Source organism: Dipodomys merriami, unplaced genomic scaffold, assembly GCF_024711535.1.
Source record: "Dipodomys merriami isolate MVZ:Mamm:240054 unplaced genomic scaffold, mDipMer1.0.p SCAF_20, whole genome shotgun sequence".
NCBI lineage: Eukaryota > Metazoa > Chordata > Mammalia > Rodentia > Heteromyidae > Dipodomys > Dipodomys merriami.
In genome coordinates this window covers 18,804,916-18,828,681 of record NW_027203382.1, presented here as the reverse complement: position 1 = coordinate 18,828,681, position 23,766 = coordinate 18,804,916, and the positions used below count along the sequence as shown (strand labels likewise).

At 35.6% G+C, this 23,766-nt stretch overlaps 1 protein-coding gene across 3 annotated transcripts in view; it reads left to right on the top strand.

Annotated features, from left to right (window-relative positions):
- Positions 1-18,534, top strand: part of Vcan (versican) — a 98,634-nt gene extending 80,100 nt beyond the window's left edge. For all 3 annotated transcript variants that reach the window (XM_070031144.1, XM_070031145.1, XM_070031143.1), the window contains 3 exons: positions 12,382-12,526; positions 16,702-16,884; positions 17,030-18,534. In XM_070031144.1, the coding sequence (XP_069887245.1) occupies positions 12,382-12,526; positions 16,702-16,884; positions 17,030-17,157 (456 nt within the window). In that variant the 3' untranslated portion in view covers positions 17,158-18,534. The remainder of the gene's footprint in view (positions 1-12,381; positions 12,527-16,701; positions 16,885-17,029) is intronic.
- Positions 18,535-23,766: the final 5,232 nt, after the last annotated feature.

Below are 23,766 nucleotides of genomic sequence, written 5' to 3'. Positions count from 1 at the left end.
TTCCTTCTTCCAAGAAGCCTCACTCAGCTTGGACACGGCAAAGACTCTTCTCCAGTGTTTCTGGTCTTCAGTGCCGCTCTTCCCATTAGAGTGCTAACCCCTATGGGTTTGGCTTCCTAACAAGGAACATTCTGAGACAGGAATTAACTTCTATCTTTATTATTCCAGCACCTAGTAGAGTAGTTTCCATAGGATAGATACTGAGTACATATTTTTAATGAACAAATGATAAAATACATTCATTACACTCCCTTTTAAAGATTACATTGAGCATATTATGTCTTTTGGTTAAATCTCCTGTGACCTATATCATTTGTCTAAATTAAAACTGTTTACAGTTGCACTCATATAAAAAAAAAACCATCAAAACAGAATAGGTAAGTTTTCAAACAGCAAATTTTTTCTTTTAATCCCCTCAAAAGGGATCATGTATGTGCAAGGTTCTGAGTTCCATTCTAGCAACATACACACACACACACACACACACACACACACACACACACACACACACACACACACACACCATAACAGTGACATATAGCAAGCTTGTGAAAGGTATTAAGGCAAAGAAAAACAGATGTTTCTACTAGAAATGATAACAATTAGATCCACTGTTGTCATAGGAATAAGTTTGTCATAAACTTTGGAAGTTAAAAACGGGAAAGGCAATTCCAGCTTCCACTACTGGTGCATGTTTGAGTCATATCAGAGCAGCTTTTCTGTGGAGATTTGAGAAAAAGAATTACGCAGAAATTTGAAGAGAATGTTCCTTCCCCAAAAAGGCATAGATTGCTTGTGTTTCCTGAAGAAAAATGACTTGTAAAGAATATTTGTATTTAGTATATAGTAAAACAAGCCAAAGAAATATCACATAAGAGCTTTCAGCACATTTCACATGTTTTCACTGGCTTGACCAAGGATGAGTGGGTGGTCACTGTCGCTCCAAGTGGTCTAAGCTCAAACTGTAGATCCCAGGGGATTTAAATCTATTACCATCACCATCTTACTCCCTCCTTTTTTGACATCCGGGAGTCAAATTCTCACAGTAGGAACCCTCCACTATCTACGAGGCTCTTTTCACCTCTTCTGTGAGCACCTCACCCTGCCCCTCAGTACTGTCAAAGCTCTACTCTGTCTTGAGAATTGGTGGCTTCTCCCTTCCTTAATTCCGGCTCTCCCTTCCCTTTGTTTTGCAAAATAGTCCCAACTTCAGTATTTTAGAAAAGACTTTTTACATCCCCTTCACTTTTTTAAAATTTAAGTTAATTTAATTTTTTTGGTATTGGTCCTGGTGTTTGAACCCAGGGCCTGGGCCCTGTCTCTGAGCTCTTTTGACCAAGGCAAGCACTCTACCATTAGAGCTACACCTCCATTTATGGCTTTTTGCAGGTTAATTGGAGAATCTCATGGACTTTGGCCTCCATCCTCAGATCTCAGCCTCCTGAGTAGCTAGGATGACCAGTGTGAGCCACTGGCATCCATTCCCTTCATGTTTTTTTTTTCCCCCCCCGTAAGTCATTTCTGCTTTGTCAGTGCTGACTGGTGACCCCGCAAGGCTGATGGCTTCTCCATTTCCTAGGAAGTACAAACTTCCTCGATCCTTAGAAATTAGGGCCTCCCTCTCTGTATCTGTCTGAGTCTAGCTAGGAAGTTGTAGGGCAAGTTACTGACTCATAGACAAACAAATGTCATACCCTCTAATAAGCAAATCATCTTGTACCTTAGCAGTTGGAATATGAACTACAAAAAAGCCTAAATGACAGAATTTTTCTAATCCTCTCCTACCCGACACTCTCTTCAATTTATCAGAGCCAATGCACAAGAATGACCCAACTTGTGTGGGTTCAACTTTAAGTCCAGAGAACTTTATGTTTTTTATCCTTCTGTCAAGCAATATATTGTGAGAGAAGGCAGCTTTGAAAAACATAGGAAGAATAAAGAAAGAGCCCAGAACCCAGCAAGAGGCACTTAAAAGGGGTGGGGGTGGGGAATTACAGATCACAGGCTGTAAACCACTATTTTTTCCCCCCACAGGAAATGTATCATTATTGTTCTATCAGAAACACAAAGGTCTCTATCCTCCTTTCTCTCCCAGATGTCCTGGACTTTGAAAAGAGAGTTTCGAATATTAACTAATTCTGGTGCTCTTTAGCCTTGTTTATAAGCGTCTGCTCAGTTGAAAGGATTGCTCATGATTTGGCAGAGAGCAATGCAAAACAAAACCCTCACATATTAAATAGTAGAGAGAATCTTCACTATTGAGAGAATGGATATGTCAGTTACCCTGATGTGAACACTGATGGTAAATCTGTATTAAAAGGTCACATTGTGCCCTATTAACGTAGATAACCAGTATGTGCCAATAAAAATATATTTTACAGTGTCTATCCCTTCTCCAAAAGAATCCTAACCTACAAACCCTACAAGACTTCTAACAAAATAGTTGCAGATGTTGAAGCTATAACATGCTTTTAGCTCCAAGCCAAATGCCACTCCTCTGAGAACAAGTCACACTGAATATTAATATTAATTTAATTATGGTAAGCTTCACAGATTTCATTATATTAACCTAAAAGCCAAGAAAAGCATATGTTCTTGCCTGATCCTTTAACTCATTACTCACGATAATGGGGTTTTACAGATTCCTGTCTACCAAAGACCACTGTGATATTAGTGAAAGTTTTTACTTTCTTGTGCTGCAATGTGATTGGATTTCAAATCAAAACCTGGATCTTTTGTACTTGCATGAGAAATATTAGAAGTCACAAAAGGGTCATTCTAAACACAAAATCCTTCCTTCCCTCTGGCTTTTTGCAGTTCAGATGGCAAATGGTAGGTAGCATGGCTGCAAGAAATACTTATTTACCTAAAGACAAGATTATCCTGGAAGGGGTGGGAAAAAAAAAAGATGGATAGATAGATAGACACATGGATAGATAAATAGATAAATAGATAGAAGACTTATCAGTACAGTAGTTCCCTTTTGGAGATGTATTATTGACAGTGCTTTAGGAAACTTTAGAATCATATCCAGATGTTGACATTTAACTGCTAATTAGTGTAAGTCAATGCCTAACCATGGAAAAGGGAAAAAATGTTGAATGGGTTTTGGCACTTGGTCATTGCATTTGGATCGTTACTATTTCATGACTGAAGGAAGACCTGTGAGAACCAGCTTGGGGTTGAGGAGCCTACTGGCACCATTCATTGAATGGTTTAAATACAAGTTGCTCTGTGGCCTCTGCCTGGGTCCCCCTGTCTCACAGTGGGAGCAACTCACATCCCTCTGAAAATTCTGTGGATAATTACAGCTTTGTAGGCCAGTGAGCTCACACTATTACACAAGATTAGCGCTGTTCTCCAGTGGCCAGATTGTCTCTCCTGCACAGCGCTTTGGCAGCTAGGAAAATAATGGGCATGTTGCCATTTTAACAACTATCAGGAGACCCCAAGTTAGTTTTTCTTCCCTTCAGCATATTCATGTTTGGTAGAATCCAACTGCAGGCTGCCAGGGTAAGAGTAGTGACACCAAAACAAATGTCTCTTTCTCCTTTGAAACAAAGCTGCTCTTTTCTGTTCAGTTGTGGGCCAATGAATTACCCTGTTCAACTTAAAAGACAACAGCAAAACCATAGCCTCCCGTAAAACATAAATAAATGACGACCTAGACTAAGGAGCAGCAAAGGGTCCACCTACCTCACTGGGAAGTCATTTGCCCTGAACAAGTTAAATTAAACAAAGTTAAATGTACCCCCACAGCCTCCAAACAAATGCCTATTGTGTACCCTAAGCCATCCAGGGGGAAAAGTAATTTCAAAGGTACCGAAAGTTTTAATTTCTGTAATAAGTAGTCTAAATAGCTTTTTTCATTTGACTCACATTCTGAAATGCAGGAGCTGATCCGGACTGGTTATGCTGAGTTCATTAGTTAGTGAACCCTACTGGTTTCTTATCATTGTGGGGTTCCAGGCAGGTACCCATCCTGTTGGGGAAGTGTTTTCTATTTGGAATTCGCTTTCATTCTTTCACGGTAATCTTGTTGCTCTTGGCATGGGCTTGTATTTGGATTTAATTTGTAGCTCCGGGAGTTCAGCAGCGGTGCTCTGACTCCCAGGCGGTGAAAGGAGTTTGCACACTGAAAAGTCAGCTTTTAGTACAGGTGTCATGTTTTCTAGATAAGTTTTTCTCCTGAAAGCCAACTAGCTGTCATTCACATGGCAGACATTTGTGTGCATGGCCGCTTACTTCGGATGAGTAATGCTCCAAACTTGACTTTGCTTCTGATGAAACTCACCATGAATATCAGATTATCATCAGATAATATTAAAATGAAAATAGAAAATAATAAACCATTGCGGAGGTGTGTTTTAGTCAGAAAATTTATATTATAGTTTCAATGGCCAGTAAGGTTTTTTTTTAATTTAATAAGGAAATTTTTTAAATTATATTTTTATTCTCTTTAAGTAGTTGTACAAAGGAGTAAACATTCACCAACTCAGTTATAAGTACAAGGTGTCTTGATTGATGTCACCCCTTTCAGTAAAGGAATTTAAAACAAGTTGAAAAATACTGTTTAAGGTCTTTTAGCAGATTCTTTCTCTCACAAAACTAGGGGACACATCCCAGAGAATCCTCTAATCATTTTGCCACCTGGACTTAATTATGATTGTTTAGAGGTAATCCCCATTTTTTTTTTTTTCAAGCAAGTATAATACCACACTGGTGGATGTATACCGCCACCTAGTGGTCATTGTATATCTGTGTTTCAAAACTGAGCATTCCACTGCCCCAGAGCTAGGCAAGAATTATAGTCTCTTTGAACTGTAGTTTCCAATACTGTAGAAATTCTCGTACTGATTGCCTGATTATTGTAAACCTACATGTAAAATGTAGAATGAAATGATTTTTCAAATATAGCATGAAGATAATACACGTGGTCACATGCTTAGGAAAATCTTAGCAAGTAAGGTAAATACTAAGACTAATCTTTTCTGACTCTTTATACACAGTAAGGGAACCCAACACAAAGTTTTCCTTGGCTAGTTTCCTTGGCGGTTGAAACTAGAGGATTTTGCGGTTTTGTGAATTAAATTAGCAATGCAGAGAGAGAGATGGTAGATCAAGAATGATGAGTGGATTGTTTGGGGGGGGAAGTAATCTAAATCATAGTTTAAAGTTTAGTAAATTCTCCAACAACTATAATAAGGCATACTGTCACCCACACGTAGGACGCCATGGGCAAAGTGTCAAAAATTACTTGGATCAATGGAATACATGTAATTGTTTAAAATGGGTTTAGCAAAATCATAATACTTCTAAAACACACTTTTCAAATGATTGTTCAACATAATGAAAGTTGCAGTAAATTTTAAGGACTTAAAGATGGATACCTGAGTATAAGCTGAAAAACTAGAGCTTAGTATTTGGATAGAGAGACATAGTAGGTTTTTGGCAGCTGCCTATTCATTATGTCAATGCCAGTTATACATGAGAGATCTGAAGCACAAATCTGAACTGTGCCAGTGTCTGGCTAGTATTTAAGAACTGTTTGATTAATGCTCAAGTTTATATAACAGACAACTCAGTATTATCATCTCAAGGGATCTATTGCTGTCTACCCTGACTACCATTTTTGGTTTGTGTATTTTTGATAGAAGCTCATCTAATAAATGAATCTGTGAATATGGACATCCTCAAATGTCTTCAATATATTTGTATATAATGCCAAGAAATGCCCATATTTGTACTGTCTATATGGAAGTGTATGTGTGTATGTGTGGGGTAGTAGATCTTAAATTTATGACTCACCTAAAGATGAGATTTAATTCAACCTGCATTCGACAATTTGTCTTTGCTTTTATTTATACTATGCAATTTAGAAGAGAGGGAAAGACACCAAAATCTGCAGAGTGCCTGGCACTTTGAGGAAACTAGCATTCTGTGATTTTTTTTGTAAATATTTGACCAAGTTGAGAACGTATCTCAGTAGAAAGAATGTAAATGGGTTCAGAATTCTGAAGGACTTTCAACCAAACAGGTACTTTTGAAAACGACTGTCTTAGGATGATGGCTAAAGCATTAAGATGATGGACTCTTCCATTGCTTTTCTGTTTTGTTTACTTGTTTGTTTTTGGACCAGTTGAGTTTATGTTAACCATGCCTCAACCCCTTTTTGCTTTGGCTGTTTTTCAAATAGGGTTTCATTTTTATGCCTTCGCTGGCCTCAAATAGGATCTTCCTTTTCTCATTTACATCATAGCCCTCGTGATTGGTATGTGCCACCATTCCTAGCTTTCACTGATTGAGGTGGGGAGGAGGGGGGGTGGGGCTCGAAAACTGTGCTGGGATTGTCCATTAACCATAATCTCCTGATCTCTGTTAGGATTACAGGCTTTAAAATGGTGTTTTAAAATCAAGATTCCTGAATGTTCGGAGAATCTTTGCTCTTGTGTGCTCAGAGCTTTGCTTTTCAAACTGACATTTTCTCTTAAAGGCTTCTTTCAAAATCTTGGTATAGAAAAACAAATGCTCTTTTGGAATGTTATAGGGAGGTGTTAGAGTAAGTCATTCAGATCAAGAGCACTTCACATCAGCCTGGCATGCTCTCTACCTCTATACTTCCACATAGCTGGATTCCCTTCTCTAGTATCACCTAAGGATGAGCTGGGTGGGGTGTGTCTGGCACAATAATAACTAATGCCACCTGACCTTCTACTGAAAGCAATGCTCAAGGGTAAAGCAGAGCAAACTCCCCCCTCTTGTTTTTAAGGAAGAAAAGCTCCTGCTTGTTTCTAAGTCTTGAATGTATTCAGAATATACACAAATAAACCTGAGCAGAAAGTTAGTTACCATCCTCAGAATAAGGAAACCGGAATTAATCACCGCTTATCATCAGTGCCTTTAGTTCCTGATGCGATTCTTGTTATCTGCTGTGATTGTGCGGCCATGGGTTGTGGCCATCTATATGGTTTATTTGAAAGATTATTGGAACTTCTGGGACTTATAACATCAAATACACACCTTAAACTGATGCAAAGTCACTTGGATTTAGTAGATTATTGAAGACTTTCAAAAGCAGAGGCTGCTCCCATTCAACATGACTTATCTCCAGTCTGGTGACTGAATAAAAGGAGAACTGCTAAGAGAAATCCCTTTCCAGCCATTCTCTCAGTGAGAAAAATCAGTCCAGTTCCTCTAAGATCCAAAGTCATTCTCCCAGGGTTCAGGATGTTTGGCAGACTAAGAAGTCATGTGCAGAAAAGTCACAGAAGGAGTCTTCTCTTTTATGTCAATGTGTGTGAGAAATGAATTATAGACAATAATGATACTTTGGAACAAAATAATCTGAGCAATTATAGTTCGGAGGACTTTGATGAATAACTTGGGCTTGCTACAAGATAGTTTTTCCCTCCCTTCACCATTAGAATTGGTTTAGAATGAACTCTATGGTTTATGAAGACAATTTTCATGTGAGAGAAACTTTTATTATTGGATTTTGTTCAGAGTTTTGGAATCATTTTAGTATTTTGGCATCTGAAGTGCTTCAATCCAGTTGGGGATGAAAGGGGAAAACAATTTTTTAAAAAGTGACTGCGTTCAATTTAAGTGAAATACTTTCCCTTTTGGGCACTTTTTTTTAGGAATATGGAGAGCTAGTCATTTAATTGGAACTCTTAAAGTAACTTAATCACAAAATATACAGGATTAGGCAGTTTTATACTAAGTAGGGATAATTATCTCTTAATAAAATGCAAGAAAAATTTACATCTCAGTTGGTTTTCTCCTACATGAAGTATTTGAGTTTTTGTCATAATTTTCTCTACCATCAGAAAAGATGAAGTTACAAAATGATATCGGGTGCCTTTTCAGGAAATCTACTTTTTGTGTTTCAACTCTTATCCATGGGGAGAGGACAGGAGCTCAGGGTGGGAGGGGGAAACACAAGTATTTGAGGCATAAACACAGAGACACAGCCAACCATCCAACAATTGTTTGTTTTCACCTCACAGGTTTTTTTTTTTTTTGTCAAAGGTTTGAAAATGAGTTTTCTCAACCCATGACTGGTTTGTAGAATAATTACTAGTCTGCTCTTTCAATCCTATACATAGGTCAATTCAGAATAGTTAATACAAACGCTAGGATGTAAGTCAGTGGTAAAGCTCTTGACTAGCATGTACAAAAGCTTGGGTTCAATTCCCAGCACCACCAGAAAAATATCATAACATAGAATGGATCATCCAAGACTACATAATGAGTCCAAGGTCAGACTGAGCTATGTAGTGAGAACCTGTCTCAAAAAACAAAATGAACAAATAAAAAATTAAAGTTGACTACCCAACATGTTTGCTCAGGATTCTGAATAAGGAAAAGAAATATCCAGAGACAAGTGATATGATTTACACTGCTCATTTCAAAATGCCATATTTCTTTATGTCAATAACACTGTAGGTGAGAAAGGATTTATCACAGTCCTCTAACTTCTAATTAATTCCTGAAAAGGCATTGATTCCCTACCTTTAACTTTCATGAGAAAATACAATATTGAACCTAAAGTCAAAGGTTTGCTGTGATAGTAAGTGGTGTTAAATTAGGTTGTAAAATAATAAGGAAGAAACAAAGAAAGTTGTTGAGAAAACTGGAGTTTCCTTTGCTAAGTCCGTTTGGCAATAACAAAGAGAAAAATCAAAGCATGCAGGCCTAGAAAAATGTGCACAATTGGGCCATCAGAATGAGGTAATTGTGTGGTGTGCCTGTGGGCATTGGATTTTCTTATAAAAACCATGGACTTGAAATTTGGTTCTGCACCATTAAGTCACCGCTTTGCCAAGCAACTATAGGAACATGCTTTTTAAAGGATTGCTTCAAGCCAAATATAATTCTCACCAAAGACAATTAAATCTTTTACCAGAGGTCTGGGCAGTTTAAACCTTGGGAATCACTTCATCAACATAGAAGCTGAATTTTATTTCAGTGTGAAAATGAGGCAGTCATTGTTCAGATCAGGAGGAAATGTCAACTGAAAAGTACTTGGCAGCCAAGTGAATGGGTCATTGGAAACGATCCCTGTGGAAATCAAGTAACTTAGGAAATCTGTGAGTGCTATCTGATAAATGCATAGATCAGCTCATAATACTAACATTTACTCATTAGAAAATTCATTTGTGCTCTCCTTGGAGAACTTAGAAAATATGTAAACCTATATAGAACAAAAGATTAGCTCACAGTCATTTTCTGTCAGTCAGATAGAGACGTTATACAATCTTACTACATTCTCATTAGGCTTTATTGTTCGGAAAGAGCAGGGTCCAAGACTATGTGTAAATATGTGTCATTATTTACGTAAAGGTGATGTTTCCATGAGTACTTTACATTTTCTTATATCATTTTCAAAAACTAAATATTTAATGGTTATATACTATTGCATTTCTCGGGTCACCCTGGACATACTATGGGGCCATGCATGCTACCAGAGTGGGTTTTCCCAGAGAACGTCTTGTTTTATTATTTTATTGTAAAGATGCTGTACAGAGGGGTTACAGTTACATGAGTAAGGTAATGAGTACATTACTTGTCGATCATTGTTATCCCTTCCCTTGTTGTTTTTCCACTATCCCTGCCTTCCCCCACTCCTCCCCTCCACCCGAAGTTGTAAAGTTTGTTTCCAATATACTGTGGGTATCCTTGTTACAATGGGTCATCCTGTGTCCTTGTTTCAGCATTTTGTTATTCCCCTTCCCCTCCCCAGATTAGACAAATGTATATACAAGATGCAGGGTACCAAAATCAAGTACAGTGACAATAGGGATATACCATAGGGGAAAGAACATACAAAGGAAACAACAAGCAACAACAAAAAATACAATCACATGGTACATTTAAAACAATAACAATAAAGACAGACCTCTTGTGTCCATATCTTGGGATTCATTTCACTTAGCATCATCTTATATGGTCATAGGTACATGGCTTTTGAGATTAGGTTTTACTCCAGGGAAAAATTAAACATCCTATATTCTGATTTTTCTTGTTTGTGGGGATCACTAAGATCATTAGGATCACTAGGGTTAGGCTATTAAACCCTATTAATCCTCAGTTCCTTACAGTTGTGCTGTTTTATCACTCTTCAAGACTTTTTTCTTTGGTGCTGGTCCTGGAGTTTGAGCTTAGGACTTTAGCACTGTTCCCTGAGATTCTGTTTCTCAAAGCTAGTGCTCTAACACTTGAGCTACAGTTCCGTTTCTGGCTTTTTCTGAGGCAATTTTTGGAGACTGGAATCTTATGGACTTTCCTGCCCAGGCTGGTTTTAAACTCTGATCCTCAAATCTCAGCTTTCTGAGTAGCTAGGGTTACAAGCATGAGCCTCTAGTGCCCAGCTCAGACTTACTTAAAACAGGGATCTCTTGTCTTCTGTATTAACTTTATAACGATCAAGGAGAACTTTAAAGTACAATCAAGCAAAGTGTTTGAAAGAAAAAGTTTTTCAAACTTGAGACTTTTCCAAAGATTTATTATTAAAAATCTATATCTTTATAATTTTGAAAAGTTTTTTAAGACTATTTTCTGAGCAGAAGGTTCATATTCTCAGGTCTTTTATTGTTACTTTTATTGTTCTTATACTAGAGTTTCTTGGTCCACAAAGTTCCATTTCATAAATAAAATAATATTACTTTGTAGCTTTTTTTGACCCAGCATTGAAGAATAAAATCACACAGGAAAACATTTGGTACTAAAAACACTTTATTTAAATATTTATTTCAAATTTTGGAATTAAAAACAATATAGTATTGAATATTAGGTGTTACATATTTTAAAGGGCATAAAAAGGATAGGGTACTGTTGGGTATAAGTAAATAGTCATTTTATAATTTCTGGCATGCTCTGAATTTAGAACAATTACCATAATTTAATTTTTCTATCACTTTATCTTCTCTAAATAAATTTCTTTACTCTTCTCAAACTCATCTAAAATTTAATTGAAGGAGAAACTACCAGATCTGTAGTGTCAGAAGACAATCATATTATCTGCTGTCACACAAGTCAGGACCAGCATTTTCTCCATTTTATAGAAGTTTCTCACCAGTTGCCTTGTCATTGCTAAATACACACACACACACACACTCACACACTCACACACACACACACACACACACACACACACACACACACACACACACACACACATACACACACACACACACACACACACACACACACACACCAGACAGTAGGCAAAGCCTAATAGGAAACTAATAATCAAACAAAGGTAGAGAGATTCTGAAAAAAGAAACATCACGTTCCAGGTAGCAAGTCTAGTGAACTGGTTTCTTGTTTATAGCTTAATATTGTCATCTAATCAGAGTTTAAAAAAATGTTTTAATGTTACTTATTCATTGACATGGCAACATTTTAGAAAACAATTGTATCAGAGAGCCCTGTATGTTTAACATCTCTGTTCTCTAAATTATTGCCAATTAAACTGAATTCTTATAAGAGATATTACATAGTAAAATCTCACGATATATGACATTTGACAATGGTGGAAGGCTAAAAGTATTTCTGCTGATACATACAAACAATATAGATATAGAAGGAGCCAGTATTAAAACATTAAAGTAATTCTGCATACATATTGCACAAAGAGAATTTAACATGTAGTACAATGTATTTTGAAAGCTTTTTTAAAATAACAATATGCATAAAATGTTAACATATTCTTAGTAAAAGAAAATAACTCCTAGATTAGATCACACAACAAAACAATGCATGGTGCAAATAAAAATCACAACTAAAACTAAGTAATTTTGAAATGTTGTATACATAATCATGAATAAACATATATCAAGTACAAAAACGTTGCCAATAGTTTAAACTTTAAGTCAAACACATAAACTTGGATTTAAGACATTCATATAAAATAGAAAATATTAAGGTATTTTATAGTAGGTCTGATAAGAAATAATAGCTAAAACTTCTATTGCTCTATGATCCAAGTTATTTAAGATTCTATGTGCACATGTGGTCTAGCAAACCACATGACAGACAAGAATAAGAACACGATTTTTTTCACTGCATCAATGTTAATATAGATAATGATATCATGACATTTCTTGAATTGAGGATTGATTCTATATTCAGAAATATAGAAAAAGAAAAAATTTTCTCAAATATGTAAAGAATAGATGGATAAAAATCAAGAGTAGGTATTTGAAACAAAGACTGAATTACAGTATTTTCCACTCATAGTTTAACAGTCTTTACCATGAAAATAATTTCAGCTAAGCAGTCTATCAAAAATTGTTGGGTTTATCCTAAGTAGTTTGTGATCGTTGCTGTTACAGTAGCCTTTGACTGTCAAATTTTCATGCTGCTCCATTTTTGTAGCAATATGAAAACTGGAGACCCAACCAGCCAGACAGCTTCTTTTCTGCTGGAGAAGATTGCGTTGTAATCATTTGGCACGAGAATGGCCAGTGGAATGATGTTCCCTGCAATTACCATCTCACCTACACTTGCAAGAAAGGAACAGGTAAAGATTACTCCATTAATACTGTATACTTAATCCTGCATGTGAGTTAGCAGTAGCATTCAAGAAGAATAACCTTCATTCTTTGATACAAACTGGATATGTCATGTCCTTTCTTGTTGCTCTGGAACAGCATACATTTTCAATACAATTTAAAGGTTTGGTTTCAGTAATCACCTGGGATTTCAAGTGTTAAAGATAAAAATATGACATTTATACAGGTAAACTACCTGGCAGTATCATCACAAACATTTCCTTGCAAGCTTAGTTATGCTTGTAAACCACAGAACAAGAGTGGCATCCCCATGTCTGTAGTCCAAGGAATAATAAAGACATTTGTAAAAGAATTTCTATGATGAGAATAGTTTGGTTAACATTAAACAACAACAAAAAAAAACCGTAGACAGTTGCTTTCTGTATCTACATTGTGTTTATCATTGGTTAATACATTTCAGTTTCTAAAGCATTTCATATAGACTTCTTCGCTAAAAGTATTAACACCATTTTTTGATAATGATATTAAAGCATGAATATCTAGTCCCTGGCTAATACTCTTAGCTATCTCAAATAAGAAGACAAAGGACAACTTCCAAACGTAAAACCCACTTGATTTGTCTTTGATTATAAAAGAGTAAAATCGAAAATACAGACTTTGTAAGTACTGTAGGACAGATTTAAACATCAAAAATAAATTCTAGTGGGAGAAAGACAACACTAAGATACACAAAGCCATAGTCTCAGAGGAATTCCAGCTACTCTCATGGCTACTCTGCTCGACTCTCATTAAAGAACTTTCTCTCAGTACACTGTCTATAGAAGAAGCTTTCCTGACTGTGTGCCCTTCTTCTATCACGGAAATGGTAAAAATAGCAAATCAAGTATTTGCTGTTTTCCTTTTTCCGATATAAGAAGTGTTTAATAAACTGTTTGTCTTTATCCCAATGTTTTGTTTACCTTCTTAGATCTCCGAGTGGTCCTGGAGTCATGCTTCTCTGTTTTTGGTCTAAACACTTATGTTCTCTATGTTATTTTTTTCCTATAGTAGAGTTTCTCAGGAACAGCTCTATTGACATTTGGAGCCCGATAATTCTTCATTGTGGGAGGCATTGGAGAAGGTTGAGCACCATTCCTGCCTTCTATGAGCTGAATGCCAGTAGCACCCTCCCCCTCTTCATATTCCCTCTGCATTGTGGTAACCCAAGGTGTCTCTAGATGTGGTCAAATGGCTCAGGGGAGGGATGCAGGGTTGAATAGCTCCAGGCTTAGCACTCTAGCCCTATAGCTGAAATAGTTTCCCCATCAGAGCATTATGCTCTATGTTTGTCAATGGGAAATGAGTTTGATTAAATTGGCTCTATTCTCATTGAAGGAGAATAAACTATTCTCTATCTTTCCATTGTTGTACAATGCAATTTTTTTTAATCAATGCTCTGAGAAATTTTATAAATGATGGTAGTCTTTTAAAAATATTTTTCCTACTTTAAAATGAAATATTAACTACTTGGAATGAAGGATTTAAATATAGAGAACAGGTATATTTTAAAAAGATAAACATCTCAATACAGTTATTATTTCTTCTAAATATGTTATATGTTCTTGCTAGACTGCATTCCCATTTTTCTCCAATTCCCACTGTAGATAATGACCTAATTGCCTTACTTTTCCGTTTAATGTTATCACACATGCTTATATCCTTAAATGATAAATGACTTAGTTTTGCAGAGTCTTGAACTTTATATAAGAGGAATTATATTGTTTACATTCTGTACCTTGTCTTATTGTTCAGCATTGTGCCTGTGATATTTACCTATGCCGATACATGTAGCTGCATTGTCTTTTCTTTTGTTTCTGTATGCATTTATTGTATGGTTTTCTAACTTGTTGTCAGTTTCTTTGACAGTGGACACTTGGGTAATAGTGTTTTTACCATTATAAATATATAAATAATTTTCTATGAGCACCTTTATACATTTTTTCATTAGTCTTTTGGGAGACCCTGTAGGATACAATTCCAAGAGTGAAATAATTGAGCCAAAAAAACATATGTATTATCATTTTTACTAGGTAATGCCAAATTATTTTCCAATGTGGTGTCACCAATTCACATACCCACTAGCAACGTGCGACAGGCCCTGTAGGTCTATATTTTCTACACTATTTGATATCATTGGATGTGGAAATTTTTTCCAATGTGGTGGGTATAAAATGGTATCCCCGGGGTCTAACTTGAATTTTCTTGGATGCTTTGCACCGAATATCTTTTCATACACTTATAAATTATTTATAGTACTTCTTTCATAAAGTTTTACCCATGTTCTCTATTTTTTTATTTTCTTGGATGCTTTGCACCGAATATCTTTTCATACACTTATAAATTATTTATAGTACTTCTTTCATAAAGTTTTACCCATGTTCTCTATTTTTTTACTTTTTCTACCTATGTTTTAGACATTGATTTTCAAGAGCTCTTTTTATATTTCTATTATTAATCCCTTGAACATTATATTGATTACAAATGTCTTCTTTCAGTTTGTAGTCTGTTTTTGCCCCTTTTACCTTACAAGAATTTGATGAGCATAATTCTTAATTTTGTCTGAGTGTTCCTTTAGGGTTTAAACTTTTGTATCTTAAAAATCCCTATTACCCTGAATTCATAAAGATATTTGATATTGTTTTCTGAACATTTTTTAGTTTTGCCTTTTATATTCACATATTTAAACCGTCTAAAATTCATGTTCCCTGTATTTTCTGAAGTAGAGAAACAGATCTAGTTTTCCGTATTAATGCCTAACTCTGCAAGTTTTATATGCCCTTGTCCCTGCTATTACATGTTTTTGTCAAATATCAAGCATATGTATGTGGAACTATTTCTCATCTATGTTCTTTTTTTGTTAATGCCATACTCACTGAATTATTTTAGCCTTTTTAATAGTCTTCATACATACATACTTTTAAAAAGCCATAGAATTCTCATATTCAAATGATAAAACAAGCAATTTATTGGCCCAGCACTGATTCATATATAGTGAATTATGTAATTGATCTCTTCAAACCTTGTATTGCTTTGGTCTCATTCTATGGGATCCTTATTAGTATCTGGATCTCAATGTAGGTTTTCTATATCATAATAAAAATAGCGTGTCAGTATCTAGATTGGAGTCAGCAAAAGTTAATTAAAGGAAATAAATATTTGAGTTAAACCTAAGTTTGTTATTGTAAAATACTGTGATTGTAAACAGATTTCTATATATGTCAATAAATGTGTCAGTTGTAAACTTTCAATATTAGGTTTGACACTGAAACATTCCAGTACTGAGATGACTGCCATACCGAGGTAGTCATCATACCTCTGTGTGTAATTTCAGGAGACCATATGGCATATTCTGCTGGGCTTGTGGTAGCAAAATCATAAAACTTTGAAATGCCATAATGGGAGAATTATATTTACATTGTCACATTCCAATTAGAGATGTAGAGCAAAACCAATAAATATATATTAATGAAGCAATAAAAAATGGAGACAAGAATGCTATTCACTTCTCTGTCTCTATAAAGGAGATAGAAAAAAGTAAGTAAGCCCAAGTAAGACTAGACAATATTTTATTTACACTTAGGCATGTATGTCCGTGTTTTAAAACTGAGATATTATAACTTGGAAGTTTTTTTTTCTTTACAAGAAAATGGTGATAATAGCTAATGGTTACAAATCTATTATTACCCTAACCAGCACTGCATAATAAATAAAAATTGGGGGATGATGATGAAACCAAGGTCCATGTTGTAAGATAAATAATTTTTAATTTAGAAATTTGCTATAATAGTGGTCTTTCTAAATGAATAGATGAATGTGTGACCTTTAGTTTTTTAGTGAGAACACATTTTAATGGAATGATCTCATATCCAAACTACACCCAGGGAATCAACTTATTTATTTTGAACAATTTCAATTTTTTAGTTCTAGATTATTGCCTTTTATGAAGGTATGAAGTTTGGTGGGGGAGAGACACAGAGAGAGAGAGAGAGGCAGAGAGAGACAGAGAGAGAGACAGACACAGAGAGACACAGAGAGAGACACAGAGAGAGAGAGTCAGAGACAGAGACACACAGAGAAAGAGTCAGGCTCATACTAATTGAAATACTTATTTGATTTGGAAATAACCCAATTTGCTTTTCTTTAGTTGCTTGTGGCCAGCCCCCTGTTGTAGAAAATGCCAAGACCTTTGGAAAGATGAAGCCTCGTTATGAAATCAACTCCTTGATTAGATACCACTGCAAAGATGGTTTTATTCAACGCCACCTTCCTACTATCCGATGCCTAGGAAATGGAAGATGGGCAATGCCTAAAATAACCTGCATGAACCGTAAGTGGTCTTTTAGAAAGAATGGACAGCCGTGCTATAGAAACTTCTAGACATCCTCATTTTACCGCTACAGTATTGGTAGTTTAGGGTATGGAGCAAGTAATATTGTTGTGTTTTCTTTCTTTTTTTCTTTCCTTCCATGTAGCATCTGCATACCAAAGGACTTATTCTAAGAAATACTTAAAAAATTCCTCATCAGCCCAGGACAATTCAATAAATACAACAAAACACGATCATCGTTGGAGCCGGAGGTGGCAGGAGTCGAGGCGCTGATCCTTTACATGGCGAACATGTGTTTTCATCATTACAGCCAAAGTCCTAACTTCTTGTGCCTTTCTTATCACCTCGAGAAGTATTATCAGTTGCTTTGGATTTTTGGATCACCGTCCAGTCGTTTTGGGTGGCTGTGCCCCCAAGATGAACGTATTGACACTCAAAAAGAAAGTGAACAAAAAGGAAAGGGAACGAGGGCAGAAAAGACCATTTCCAGCCTACCTAATTTCTTTAGCTTTCTGTTTGTCTCCAGTGCAGAACATTTCATCACATATACCAGCCTTCTGTACTATTTAAAAAGCTTAATTCCAGCACCGATGGCCATGTAAATAAGATGATTTAATGTTGATTTTTTAAAAAAAATCCTGTATATAAAATAAAAAAGATCACACTGAGTTTGGGCATATTTAATGATGATTAGGGAGCGTTTGAGGTCTTTAATCATTGGTTTGGCTGCTTTCATATAGTTTATTTAGGCTGGAAATGGTTTGATTTGCTCGTTTTGTGTGTCAGCAAGACTGAGGATGGCTTTTCCTGGACAACTAGCAAACAAACGTTTGTAGGTCACTGCACCTGCCTCAGCCAGGGGGCCGGGCACGTCCCCAGGATGCGGAATCCTGTTTAATGAGGCCCCGATGGATATAGGGACTCCAAAGTGGAACTCTTCTTGGCTGCATTTCTTTCCCTTCACCTACAAGAAAGGCCTGATGGAGGACTTTTCTATGACCGGGAGCAATTTTTAGGGGTCGAAGTGCTAATTATTAACTCAACCAGGTCTACTTTTTAATGGCATTCATAACACTAACTCTTGTAAAGTTTCAGCTCAAGGCATTTCAAATGGATAGAGACCAAGGGCTCATGGAGGGTGGGGGATTGTTAAAACAACAACACAAACGTTAAAAAAACCCTGAAATTTTGTATATATAACCATTTTAATCTTTTATAAAGTTTTGAATGTTCATGTGTGAATGCTGCAGCTGTGAAGCATACATAAATAAATGAAGTAAGCCATACAGATTTAATTTATTGGATGTTATTTTCCCCAAGACCTGAAAATTGATATGGTATGCTACAAGTTTTCTTTTTTTTTAAAACTGTAAACTTTTATACTTACCCAGTTTAGAACCATATAATTTAGGTACTCTGTCCCTGATTAAAAAATGTGATGGTTAGACTGCATCAAGTGTTTAAAATGAAGAGTAAAAAAGTGTATAGCTTTCCGCAAGTGATGTTTGCCCATTCTAAGCAAGAGCTTATGTGTAGAAATAGTGTGGACATTTCTTCCTTTTAGGTGAAGTATGTATTTTAGAACTTATGCTGACCTCCTCCAACTCTATTTTCTCCCTGCTTTTGGAATAAAGTGTCTGTTAAAGATGATTTTGAATCCTTAGCCACTTAATTTGTTTAAGGGACAAAAAAATAATAGAACTAAGACATTTAAGATTCTCCCTAATTCTAGCTAGAGCAACATTAAGAATAGCCAACAAACAAAATGCAAACAGAAATGATAGATTTTGGAGAAGATAGAAAAGATTACCCTAATTTAAATATTACAAAAGGCACACAAGTATTGGTAAATCACCTGGCACCTTTATGTGTCTCATGTATCTGCTAGAATACATTTAATTTAAGCCTTTAGAAAGAAAAAAGGAAAATAGAAAAATGAGCAGACTGAGCTTCATCCAATATTGATACTTTTCATAAGTCCTCCGTTAGCCGAGAGAATGACTCCAACTCAATGACACATAGTGTCTAAGCAAATTTTCTTGGTTCTTGTCACCTCCCCAAGGGCTCTGATGCACAAGAAAACACTGTGCTAACCTATTAGCTTTTAATTTTTCTTTTTTCATTACCATGCACATAATACTTTCTTGTATTTATAACATGTATAGTGTAAAATGTGAATGATCTTTTCTGTGAATGAGAATCTAAAAATCTTTGTAACTTTTTATATCTGCTTTTGTTTCACCAAAGAAACCTAAAATCTTTCTTTTACGACATTGTGACTTGTCTGGTTATTTACAAGTTTAAACCCTAATGTGTGCCAACATTTTTATATTGTGGTTACATCACAGTGTTTGAATGATACAACTTTATGGCTAGTTAACATACCTGCAAAAATTGAGATAGCAATTCTGAGAGCACTGTCATTCATATACTAGCCTTAGTTTCCAATCTGTAAAAATAAGGGCTGCTGGGCACCAGTGGGTCACACCTATAATCCTAGCTACTCAGGAGACTGAGATCTGAAGATCATTGTTCAAAGCCAACCCCGGTCAGGAAAGTCCATGAGACTCTTATTCCCAATAAACCACTAGAAAACCAGAAGTGGTGCTGTGGCTCAAGCGGTAGAACTCTTGCCTTAAGCTGAAGAGTGCAAGGACAGCGCCCAAGCCCAGAGTTCACGTCCCACGACTGACAAAAAAAAGAAAAAGAAAAAGAAAAGAAAAATAAGGGCTAAGGAAGGGACAATCCAGATTAGAGACTGCTTCTTGAGAACCAGGTCATGTGTTTGGCATGCATTAATCTCAATCAGGCTTAAGAAATGTGGGCTATTGTGGTCTGCATAGAGAGCCCAAGTTGTGTACAGGAAGTTAGCATGTGGTAGAATGCTGAGTGATATTCTCAAGAAAAATGTAAAATACTATGTTCTTGATTGAAATACATTTAGGAGGATACCTCGCTGGCTAGATGATCATATCTAACTATCAGATGATGTCAAAAACAGTCAGCTTCCATCCATTCAGCTATCCATCAATTCAGTTATACAAAGGACTTACTGTGTGTTAACACTGTACTTGACCCTGAACATTTAACAGTGAATGAACTAGGCAGGTGTCTCTCCACAAAAGAGGTTTTTGCTGAACTTATCCTATGGAAAGATCAAAGGCCTCAATACAACTTCCAATACTTAATCTGGAAGAATCATTAATTATAGTTTGTGAGCTATCCATAGCACAAAGGTGAGTTCACAATTACTTTGAGTTTTCTTAGGATTATCAAGACTGCACAGGGACTTGGACATGAATGGACATAGAAGAGATAATTTCGTTTTTTGTCATTTCTTTTACAAGAAACTTAAAATGAAAAGGACCCAAGGAAGTATGCAAGAGTTGATCTTACTTCTCCAAATATACTCTTAGTAGATTTGCACCATCGTGTTTTATTGATTGATCTAGAAACTAGTGGGAAAATATCATCATGGAGATGTTCGGTATTAGGACAGAGTTAGAAGCTTGAGATTTATACTACTTAAAGATAGGAGGTAGTTGTTTGCTTATTCCCCCCATCCTCTCCTTTGAGTGTATTTCTAGGTTTAAACTCAGAGCCTCAGGCTTGCTGCTTGGTCCATTCTCTCAGCCCTTTTTAACTTTAGATTATTTTTTTGGTGGTGGGGGAACAGGGACTTGAATATTGGCTTGTTTTGGGCTTGAACTGTAGCTGGGATTACAGATGTGAGACACTGTGCCCTGCTAGTTCTCTGGTTTTGGTGTTTTTTTGTTTTTTGTTTTTTGTAATACTGTGGTTTGAACTTGAGAGTCTTTCACTCTTATTTGGCCTGCTTGCTTATGGCCAGCACTCTACCACTTGAACTATGCCTGTAAGCATAGCTTTTTTTGTTGGCTACTTGGGAACTTTTCTTACTGGACTGGTTTCAAGCAGCAATCTTCCAAGTCTCAATCCCCTTAAACAGCTAGGATTATCAGCATGGCCACTAGCCACAAGAACTAGCCTGGATAGTTTTTTGCATTTTTGAAGGTTAAATGTCACATCAGAAAATGTATGTGTCTCTAGCATAGGAGACAATTTAGAAAAGGTAGGCTTCTGGTGTAGCTGAAGTGGAAAACAGGCAAGAGAGATAGTATATGGAGGGAATCTATAATTTTAAAAGTAGATCATTGTTGATCTTAATTGAATTTTCAATATAGAACTAGGAATTAGACACTGAAATTTCCATGAGCTATTTACCAAGAAATCCTCTATCATGTGCAATAAATTTACAACATTTGGAAATGGATAGAAAAACTGAATAAGATGCAAAAAGTTTCAGAGACCATTTTGTGAATGTGCATAGCTATTTACAAGGAAATAAAAATCTCTGAGCAAAAATACGTTCTAGATGTAGATGTCATTAAGTATTTGAAGAATCAGTGATGTCTGTTTTTAATGTACTTCTTCCTAACAGAAGAAGGAGAGAGTACAGTTGTTTTTTGAAGAAAAAGGCCCGTAGTCATAAGTTGGCTCTGATAGTTGTGCATCTTTTTTTTCTTTCTTTATTGCAACCTGCATTAACTAAACAAACCAGAACAATCCACCCAAAGGATTCTTTTCTAAAAACAAAGTTTGTAAAGTTCCTGGAATTAGTCATTCAATGCTGTATACTCTTTCCCATTATGGCTCATTTCTGTATGTTTGGATTCCAGCTGGACAAGAAATAGTAAATTCCAAAATAGAAGAGGAATGGTTTTTATTGAGATGTTTACAGAATAAGCAAAGTCTGGATTTTAATTAGAATTAAAATCAGAGTTTTGTCTATCAAAGATCCTTGCCAAAATTAAAATTTACTGCCTTGGGAAGTTAATACAAAGTGATTTTTTGTACTTTTCACTCAAATAAAATTTACAAATTACACACCCCTCAGATTTTTAAGTTATCAATATTTTTATCATAAATTTAAATGTTGTAAAAGATTTTATTTTTGTCATTCTATTAACATTATAAATTAAACATAACATCATTCTTTGAAATTTTGTGTTTTTTTATTCTCAACTCTGGACTAATTTTTTAAATTTAGATTACTCCATTGTAATCTTATCTAAATACTAAACATTCATATGTTTAAAAGTATTTCAATGATTAGGCTTTCAAACAATTTGTACTTAAAACTTGAAAATTAATTTTTTTTCTTATTAAGTTATGAAATTTAACAGTTTCAGGAATTGATTTATCATAATTTGTTGAGCAAAGCCATTATAAAATTTGTAAGAAAATATTAATTGTAAGAGTTTACTAGAAATATAACACAATGAGATGATTAGAGTTGTTTTCCCAAACAATGTTCCATGGATCAGTATTAGCTCAAAAGTTAGAATGGCCTAACAATTCTATTCTTTTCTAAAAACACATTTTTTATGTGAGTAAGTAGGTAGAAATATCAATTTTATTATGTAGTGCTCTTTACTTTTTAAAGCTCTTTCTGACTTATTGCCAAAAGTCACATGTGAACTATAAAGGTTACTTTCAGTTATTTGTCACCTAATGTCACACTGTAGTTTTCCTTGTTACAACAAACAAACTTGAAAAGAAATATGCCACAGATATCAAAATCACTCATTTTGAGAGATAAGGTAGTAGTTCAGTGGTAGAGCACTTGCTTAGCCAACGTAAGGCCAAGAGTTTTAAGTCCAACATTATGAAAAACTATTATTCATTTTGAATTGTCTGATGTTTGTTTAGAGTATTTATATTCCAAAGTAATACATTTCAGATTTGGGATAGATGAGAGGTATGTTTCTCTGTGGTGGCTGCTTTTTGAAAATCTCATTTTTTACTTTTGAAGTGATAAAAGGAGAGTTACCTAATATTTGGTTTGCAAAGGCTCATTTTTTTTCCCTGCAAAAGCATCATTAGTTTACCCAAGCACCTGTAAGAGGGGCAAATCCTCAGTTCCTCCCATACAGAATGAAAGATTTGTGGAATGAATAGAAGAGTCTGATTTTTAGTAAGCCACTGGTTTTATTGGGAAAGAATAAGACAGGTGTTCACTATAGGATAAAATTAAGAAACTATATTATTGTAAATGTTTGTTTCCTAAAGATAGTAGAGAAAGTTTACAATGAAAGAATTAGATGAATTTAAAACATGAGGATAAAAGAAATGAAAGTGTATTTCAAATTATAGAGTTCCAGCCTTGAGCCAGCAAGCCAAGTGGGAGCACTGGGTACTGAGTTCAAGCCCCAGTACTAGCACACACAAAAAGTGAGGAAAGAACTAAAGAAAATGTAACTTCTATATAGAACCACCTAGGAAGCCAAGTGTCTGTGGTAATTTCAGCTGAGTGGGAAGTGGAGATTAGGTTCTAGCCAGCTTGGCACAAAGTGGGGGGACCCCATCTCAATTGAAAATCTGGATATGATGATGCCATCAACTGTTTTCCCAGCTACAGAGAAGGCATAAATAGGATCATAAGTATGATCAAAGTATGAGGGTGGCCTGAGGTCATTTGAAAAGTATCTCAGACAAAACAACTGGGGCATGACTTGGTGCTAGACTTCTGCCTAGCAAGTCTTAGACCCTGAGTTCAAACTCTAGTACTAAGCAAATAAATGAAAAAGACAAGAAAACCAAGCAAAGAATGCAAACAACAACAATAACAACAAAAACACTAGCCAGGAATAGGAGCTAAGAATTTCAAATTCAGTAATGATATCTAAATAGGTGTAGGTTAGAAGAATGCTTCATGAACTTGGCATTGTTCCAGTGTCTCTCTCTCTGTTTCCATTATTGATATTGAACTCACCTTTGATTCAGTAATGCATACTGAACACTTATGAGGTTTAGGTATCATAGTAGATGTAGAGTTACAATTATAAACGGGGTTAGTCAACT